The following is a 9,305-nucleotide window of genomic DNA, read 5'->3' as shown; positions in this document are numbered from 1 at the left end:
TGTGTGAGGAGAGCAGACCGCGACACTAGCTAGGTGTACGTCTAATTGGCGACAGATTTTCATGATAATATTGAAAAAATCCGGATAAAGAAAATATGCGCACTTCCCCACCAGTGGTGTTTCCACTAAACTGACTTGTTTAGGATAAAAAAAATCTGCATGTGATGACGTAGTGCACACAAAATGTTGTTTTTCCTTCAAATGTGCAGGTAGCGAATAAAATCTAGAGTTCAATGTGTTTGCATCGCATTTTCAACTCTACCAGCAGTTTCGCCAAAATTTGCATAAAATAGCAAATGTGCCTACTCCGTTCTTGGCACAAGGCTGTGCAGGCAGGTTAGTGAGTCTACATGAGATAGTTATGATTTTAAGACACAGAGTATTGTTATTTGTCAAACAGCAGTCGAGGATCGATCATCATGTTTTGTTAGACTTCAGTGCCGTTCTGGACATTAGCATCATAGTCTGCAGCTGAAAAAGGTGTATTTGTTATGGCATAACATCCTACCGTGGATCGAGTCACCTTTAATTAGCGTAATAAAACAAATCCCCATAAAAATCCAGACTTTTTAAACTAGAGATACTGAATGAAAATTACCCCACCAGTGGTGTTTCCACCAACATGACTTGTGGGTGAAAATCTGTGCCTTTTCATGTATCTAATAAAAAACCTAAAGTTCAATGTGTTTCCATCCCATTTTCAACTCAACATATAGTTTTGTCACAAACACTGGAGTTAAATAGCATTCAGTATGCGCATACTCGGGTCTTGGCCCGTGCGCTCTAGCCAACAGCTCGGGCTGGCTAGGCAGGTAGGCTACATGATGACATTGTTGTGGATGAACGCAAGAATATTTGTATTTGTCAAACGGAAGCCAAACTGAATCAGACCCTGTGAAATGAATCGTAATTGATTTCATCTGTAGCCTAATAAACTGCGTGCTTTCTCTACTACGGTATAATGGGAGGACAACACAAGTCATAGTTGACACCATTTACTTTAATGTGATGGTTATTATATCAATATTGGCTCATAAAAGTGTTTCCATAACGTTTCTCGCATAATTAATTTTACTGACAAGAAAAGATCCCACCTTGTCTAGCATTTGTTTTTGTGGACATTTGGAAAGTTTACAAAAAAAAGTTTCCATCACGTCTGTAATTTTTTTAGTGTAGTCTACTTAATTCTCATAAAAAGTTTGGATGGAAACCTGGTTAGTGATAGTAAACTAATACAATATATTACCAAAAGTATGTGGACACCTGCTCATTCCATAATCATGGGCATTAATATGGAGTTGGTTCCCCCTTTGCTGCTATAACTGCCTCCACTCTAATGGGAAGGCTTTCCACTAGATGTTGGAACACTGCTGCGGGGACTTGCTTCCATTCAGTCACAAGAGCATTACTGAGGACGGCCACTGGTGTTGGGTGATTAGGACTGGCTCACAGTCGGCATTCCAACTAATCTCAAAAGTGGTCAATGGGGTTAAGGTCAGGGCTCTGTGCAGGCCAGTCAAGTTCTTCCACACCGATCCCGAAAAAACTATGTATGGACCTCGCTTTGTGCATGGGGGCATTGTCATGCTGAAACAGGAAAGGGCCTTCCCCAAACTGTTGCCACAAAGATGGAAGCACATCCATTATTCCTCTCCCACTAAACTTTACAGCCAAACCCAGATTTGTCCGTCGGACTGCCAGATTCATCAGTCCAGAGAACGTGTTTCCATTGCTCCAGTCCAATGGCGGCGAACTTTACACCACTCCAGCCGACACTTGGCATTGCGCATGGTGATCTTAGGCTTGTGTGCGGCTGCTTGACCATGGAAACTCATTTCATGAAGCTCCCAACGAACAGTTATTGTGCTGATGTTGCTTCCAGATGCAGTTTGGAACTCAGTAGTGAGTGTTGTAACCGAGGACAGACGATCTTTACGTGCTTCAGCGCTCGGCGATCCCGTTCTGTGAGCTTGTGTGGCCTACCACTTCCCGGCGTAGCTGTTGTTGCTCCTAGACGTTTCCACTTCACAATAACAACAACAGTTGACCAGGGCAGCTCTAGCAGGATAGAAATTTGACAAACTGACTTGTTGGAAAGGTGGCATCCTATGACGGTGCCACGTTGAAAGTCACTGAGCACTTCAGTAAGGCCATTCTACTGCCAATGTTTGTCTATGGAGATTGCATGGCGGTGTGCTCGATTTTATACATCTGTCAGCAACGGGTGTGGCTGAAATAGCCAAATCCACTACATTGTAAGGGGCGTCCACATACTTTTGTATATATAGTGTACATCAATGATGCTACCTGAAATCCATTGTCTGTGACAGTAGGCTATAGCAGTCTGTGACAGTAGGCTATAGCAGTCTGTGACAGTAGGCTATAGCAGTCTGTGACAGTAGGCTATAGCAGTCTGTGACAGTAGGCTATAGCAGTCTGTGACAGTAGGCTATAGCAGTCTGTGACAGTAGGCTATAGCAGTCTGTGACAGTAGGCTATAGCAGTCTGTGACAGTAGGCTATAGCAGTCTGTGACAGTAGGCTATAGCAGTCTGTGACAGTAGGCTATAGCAGTCTGTGACAGTAGGCTATGGCAGTCTGTGACAGTAGGCTATGGCAGTCTGTGACAGTAGGCTTTGGCAGTCTGTGACAGTAGGCTATGGCAGTCTGTGACAGTAGGCTATGGCAGTCTAGGCTATAGTGACAGTAGGCTATAGCAGTCTGTGACAGTAGGCTATAGCAGTCTGTGACAGTAGGCTATAGCAGTCTGTGACAGTAGACAGTAGGCTATAGCAGTCTGTGACAGTAGGCTATAGCAGTCTGTGACAGTAGGCTATAGCAGTCTGTGACAGTAGGCTATAGCAGTCTGTGACAGTAGGCTATAGCAGTCTGTGACAGTAGGCTATAGCAGTCTGTGACAGTAGGCTATAGCAGTCTGTGACAGTAGGCTATAGCTCTGTGACAGTAGGCTATGGCAGTCTGTGACAGTAGGCTATAGCAGTCTGTGACAGTAGGCTATGGCAGTCTGTGACAGTAGGCTATGGCAGTCTGTGACAGTAGGCTATGGCAGTCTGTGACAGTAGGCTATAGCAGTCTGTGACAGTAGGCTATGGCAGTCTGTGACAGTAGGCTATAGCAGTCTGTGACAGTAGGCTATAGCAGTCTGTGACAGTAGGCTATAGCAGTCTGTGACAGTAGGCTATAGCAGTCTGTGACAGTAGGCTATAGCAGTCTGTGACAGTAGGCTATAGCAGTCTGTGACAGTAGGCTATAGCAGTCTGTGACAGTAGGCTATAGCAGTCTGTGACAGTAGGCTATAGCAGTCTGTGACAGTAGGCTATAGCAGTCTGTGAACAGAATAATACTATTGTTATATTATCACCCCAGCGTTAAGCAGAGATAAACAGGCATAAATAATGACTCATCAAGTTATAGGGTGACATTCTCTGGACGCATTTATTGTTGCTCATTGGAACTTCATAATGACGATGATACCTTTTCGAGTCGTTGGACTCAATGGAGTTGGAACGTGGTCACCTCTCCGAAGCTGGACGGGTTCCGCCGGAGGTTGGGCGTGTTGCGCCGGAACCCAAACCGCCCGTTGTAGCCTATCAGCGGCTTGATGTCCGACATGAGACCACTGTGGTTGCTCACCTGCTCTCGGGAGTGACCTGTCCGGTGCAGAGACAAGATACCAGTGACTCTGAGCAATGATGATGATAATGTAACCCTGTATAGATTATGAATCCCATGTAGGCCTACTGATGTAAAACCTGTATAGATTATGAATCCCATGTAGACCTACTGATGTAAAACCTGTATAGATGATGAATCCCATGTAGGCCTACTGATGTAAAACCTGTATTGATTATGAATTCCATGTAGGCCTACTGATGTAAAACCTGTATTGATTATGAATCCCATGTAGGCCTACTGATGTAAAATCTGTATAGATTATGAATCCCATGTAGGCCTACTGATGTAAAACTTGTATAGATGATGAATCCCATGTAGGCCTACTGATGTAAAAGCTGTATAGTCGATGAATCCCATGTAGGCCTACTGATGTAAAACCTGTATAGATGATGAATCCCATGTAGCCCTACTGATGTAAAACCTGTATAGATGATGAATCCCATGTAGGCCTACTGATGTAAAACCTGTATAGATTATGAATCCCATGTAGATCTACTGATGTAACACCTGTATTGATTATGAATCCCATGTAGGCCTACTGATGTAAAAACCTGTATTGATTATGAATCCCATGTAGGCCTACTGATGTAAAACCTGTATTGATTATGAATCCCATGTAGGCCTACTGATGTAAAACCTGTATTGATTATGAATCCCATGTAGGCCTACTGATGTAAAACCTGTATTGATTATGAATCCCATGTAGGCCTACTGATGTAAAACCTGTATTGATTATGAATCCCATGTAGGCCTACTGATGTAAAAGCTGTATAGTTGATGAATCCCATGTAGGTCTACTGATGTAAAACCTGTATTGATTATGAATCCCATGTAGATCTACTGATGTAACACCTGTATTGATTATGAATCCCATGTAGGCCTACTGATGTAAAAGCTGTATAGTTGATGAATCCCATGTAGGCCTACTGATGTAAAAACCTGTATAGATGATCAATCCCATGTAGGCCTACTGATGTAAAACCTGTATAGATTATGAATCCCATGTAGACCTACTGATGTAAAACCTGTATTGATTATGAATCCTGTGTAGGCCTACTGATGTAAAACCTGTATTGATTATGAATCCCATGTAGACCTACTGATGTAAAACCTGTATTGATTATGAATCCCATGTAGGCCTACTGATGTAAAACCTGTATTGATTATGAATCCCATGTAGGCCTACTGATGTAAAACCTGTATAGATTATGAATCCCATGTAGACCTACTGATGTAAAACCTGTATAGATGATGAATCCTGTGTAGGCCTACTGATGTAAAACCTGTATTGATTATGAATCCCATGTAGACCTACTGATGTAAAACCTGTATTGATTATGAATCCCATGTAGGCCTACTGATGTAAAACCTGTATTGATTATGAATCCCATGTAGGCCTACTGATGTAAAACCTGTATTGATTATGAATCCCATGTAGGCCTACTGATGTAAAAGCTGTATAGTTGATGAATCCCATGTAGGCCTACTGATGTAAAAACCTGTATAGATGATCAATCCCATGTAGACCTACTGATGTAAAACCTGTATAGATGATGAATCCTGTGTAGGCCTACTGATGTAAAACCTGTATTGATTATGAATCCCATGTAGACCTACTGATGTAAAACCTGTATAGATGATGAATCCCATGTAGACCTACTGATGTAAAACCTGTATTGATTATGAATTCCATGTAGACCTACTGATGTAAAAGCTGTATAGTTGATCAATCCCATGTAGACCTACTGATGTAAAACCTGTATTGATTATGAATCCCATGTAGGCCTACTGATGTAAAACCTGTATAGATGATGAATCCCATGTAGGCCTACTGATGTAAAACCTGTATATATGATGAATCACATGTAGACCTACTGCTAAATAAAAGTAGCTTGATTTATTGAATAGAATAGAAGAGCATGTCAGCAGGGTATAGAATAGTTTCTTCAGAATAGAACTGTAGCCTATTCTTCAGTCTCCTCCAAACTGTTTGTCACTTCACATAGCCTATAGGCCTATCTCCCCCACCCTTAATTCGATAGGTCAAAGCAATGGCATGCTTTGATTATTTCCACCTGGTGGCCAGAAAAGCCACCACCTGTAAAAAAGTAGCTGTGGATAAGAGTCAGCTAAATGACCAAATTATACAATGTAAATGTAAACTTATTTCTCTGATTCTGTGGACCTAATTTGATGTCAAACAGGACATATTATGAATCCCGTTTAATGCAAATAAATAAATAAAAAATAGAATAGAACAGCCTATATAATAGAATATAATATCCTAGAATAGAATAGAACAGCCTATATAATATAATAGAATATCCTAGAATAGAATAGAACAGCCTATATAATAAAATAGAATATCCTAGAATATAATAGAACGGCCTATATAATAGAATATAATATCCTAGAATAGAATAGAACAGCCTATATAATAAAATAGAATATCCTAGAATATAATAGAACGGCCTATATAATAGAATATAATATCCTAGAATAGAATAGAACAGCCTATATAATAGAATAGAATATCCTGGAATAGAATAGAACAGCCTATATAATATAATAGAATATCCTCGAATATAATAGAACAGCCTATATAATAGAATAGAATATATTGGAATAGAATAGAACAGCCTATATAATAGAATAGAATATCCTCGAATATAATAGAACAGCCTATATAATAGAATAGAATATCCTGGAATAGAATAGAACAGCCTATATAATAGAATAGAATATCCTGGAATAGAATAGAACAGCCTATATAATAGAATAGAATATCCTAGAATATAATAGAACAGCCTATATAATAGAATAGAATATCCTAGAATATAATAGAACAGCCTACCTGCTCCGGAAGTGTTCCTCAGGTCTAGGGACTTTTGGGCAGCGGCGCTCTTCAGTTCCTTGTTCTCGGTCTTCTGCGGGATCCTCCGCACCGACGGGGTGGTCTTCTGTGGGACCCTCCGCACCGACGGGGTGGTCTTCTGTGGGACCCTCTGCACCGATGGGGTGGTCGTGTAGCGCGCAGCGTGGGGGTCATTGCGTGCGTCGTACCCGGGGAGCACCGACCAGAGCCGGGGGCGCATGTGTTCATACCCGAGCGCAACCGAACTGACAGCGATGCAGTCGAGCACGAACTTCTGCTCGCGCTTCTCAGGCCCAGAGTGATTCATTTTAGGCAATGCAACTCTGAAATGACAAAATATATAAAATCAGTCCACATTCAATATATACAAATTAGGCACAAAGCCTTTTAAAATTAGACTTGGCTACTAAAATTGAATCATTTAAAAAGCGGGTCAAATTCGGGCCTAACTGTGCAGTTTTTTTTATTTCACCTTTATATAACCAGGTAGGCTAGTTGAGAACAAGTTCTCATTTACAACTGTGACCTGGCCAAGATAAAGCCTAGCAATTCGACACATAAAACAACACAGAGTTAGTTACACATTACACAGCAGTGTGTGTTATTATACTTATGACCCCAATTCCAAAAATGTACGGAGAGACTTGAATAGCCAAAAACACTCACATGAACAATCACAGCAAAAGCACGTAAAATCAACCCTCACTCCCCGGTCAGTTGTGCACCTGCCAATGTGCTCGTTTACACTTTACTTCAAAAGCCTGCTGAATGACGCACATTTAAGTCTTTATTACGTTTCAGCAGATATAGCTGGGAAAATTGCTTCACAAGAGGGATGCCAATGCACAATTGCTCATCTACCATTTTTGGTTAAATCGGTCTCAGAAATACAGAGACAATTTTCATGACATGAGCTATCTGGATTCAACTCGGAAGGGATCCTTAAAGTCATTATACAGGCCTATTTGCTTTTAGAAGACATGCTAAAGTTAAAATAAACGGAGTTTATAAACTTTGGCCCCAGCGCCTGTCGCTACGGGGGGTGCAAGTGGCTATTGTGACGTCGCTCGTAGCAACAAGGTCAGCGTTGGAGTTGCGCGCCCGGGTGCATTTCCCATCGAGATTTATCACCCGAGGAGACGCACTGTAATGGGCTATCGGCGGGGGAGAATCTGGAAGGCGGGGGAGAATTTGGAAATCGGTGAATTGAGCCGAATCTGGAAGTCCGTAGATTGAGCTGAAACAACTCTGGGTTTCTTTTATTATTTTTTGAAAGAGATTTTGCTCTAATTGTCATGATGACCGACTTGCTGTCCGTGGTGTCGGAGGCGGAGAGGAAGTCCTTTCCAACCCTCTCTCAGCTCTCAGAAAACGGTCAGGACAGGACACACTTTCTAGTCTATTATATTGTACAGTTGAAAAGATCTAGCCCACCTTGCCGCATCGTAAAAACACATAGGCTATACCATTTGTTTGCAAACTTTGCACAATTTAGAATCAAGGTGTGCATGTCATTTTTTTTAAGCATTTAGCTATACGAGCAATTTTTATTTTCTGAAAATTGTTCTGAAAATGTTCTCCTTTATTTCAGACGTTGACAGCATTTGGTCGAACGTGTCATCTTTCGTGGAGCGACAGATGACCTTGCAAAAGGTAAGAGCACTTCAGAAAGTCGATATTGCCATAGTCAGTTGTCAGTCAGTTCAGCTGAACCGAGGGTTTAGCAAAGGAGGAGGTTTTTAGGAGGTTGAAGTTCATTTATTCCATTTCTACACCATTTTAAAACTCTAAAATGCTATTTGATGAAGAGCAAAATCAAACAAAATGTCATCAGGCATTAATCATCACCGCGTGTAGGCTACAATCAGTAGTGGAAAAAGTACCCAATTGTCATACTTGAGTAAAAGTAAAGATACCTTAATAGAAAATGACTCAAGTAATAGTGATAGTCACCCAGTAAAAGTCTAAAAGTATTTGCTTTTAAATAAACTTAAGTATCAAAGTAAATTTAATGGCAAAAATAAACAAGTTTCAAAAGTAAAAGCATAAATCATTATCCTTATATAAAGCAAACCAGATGCCACCATTATCTTGTTGTTGTTGTTTTTTTTCACGGCCAGACGGGCGAACTCCAAAACTCAGATTTAATTTACAAACGAAGCATTTGTGTTTAGTGAGTCCGTGTGAATTGTACAATTTTTTCTGTCCTGGTGAGCATTCGAAATGTAACGAGTACTTTTGGGTGTCGGGAGGGAAAATGTATGGAGTAAAAAAGTACATTATTTTCTTTGAGAATGCAGTGGACTAAAAGTAAAAGTTGTCAAAAAATATAAATAGAAAAGTAAAGTACAGCAACCCCCAAAAAACAACTTAAGTTGTATTTTAAAGTATTTTTACTTAAGTACTTTACACCCCTGGCTACAATGTCAACCACTACTCAACCTCGTCATAAATTGACTCATTTACTTGTGGAACAGTACATACAGTGAACATGAAATAGATGCATAATACAGGCTATCAAGTCACAACAAGGCCCGACATCAAATGCTGGCGTCAGTGTGAAACGATCTGGCCTTAATGGCCATGTACTCTTATAATCTCCATTCCGGCACAGCCAGAAGAGTACTGGCCACCCTTCAGAGCCTGGTTCCTCTCTACCCAGTACAGCCAGAAGAGGACTGGCCACCCCTCAGAGCCTGGTTCCTCTCTACCCAGTACAGCCAGAAGAGGACTGG

General features: G+C 41.0%; 2 protein-coding genes across 2 annotated transcripts in view; one reads left to right on the top strand and one right to left on the bottom strand.

Moving 5' to 3' along the window:
- Positions 1–3,512: 3,512 nt before the first annotated feature.
- Positions 3,513–6,877, bottom strand: LOC139402658 (sperm microtubule associated protein 1-like). Its single transcript, XM_071146545.1, has 2 exons — positions 6,550–6,877; positions 3,513–3,670 (listed from the first exon to the last, which is right to left on the bottom strand). Exons 1-2 carry the CDS (start codon positions 6,875–6,877, stop codon positions 3,513–3,515), a joined length of 486 nt encoding a protein of 161 aa, XP_071002646.1.
- A 988-nt stretch (positions 6,878–7,865) lies between these two features.
- LOC139402673 (coiled-coil domain-containing protein 81-like) overlaps positions 7,866–9,305 on the top strand; it is a 19,420-nt gene continuing 17,980 nt past the window's right edge. Inside the window, exons 1-2 of the mRNA XM_071146569.1 lie at positions 7,866–7,944; positions 8,162–8,223. Of these exons, the coding sequence (XP_071002670.1) occupies positions 7,866–7,944; positions 8,162–8,223 (141 nt within the window). The remainder of the gene's footprint in view (positions 7,945–8,161; positions 8,224–9,305) is intronic.

Source organism: Oncorhynchus clarkii, unplaced genomic scaffold (genome assembly GCF_045791955.1).
Source record: "Oncorhynchus clarkii lewisi isolate Uvic-CL-2024 unplaced genomic scaffold, UVic_Ocla_1.0 unplaced_contig_5436_pilon_pilon, whole genome shotgun sequence".
In the NCBI taxonomy this organism is placed as follows: Eukaryota; Metazoa; Chordata; class Actinopteri; order Salmoniformes; family Salmonidae; genus Oncorhynchus; species Oncorhynchus clarkii.
Note: the sequence above shows the minus strand (reverse complement) of the source record. Positions and strands in the feature narration are given on the sequence as shown.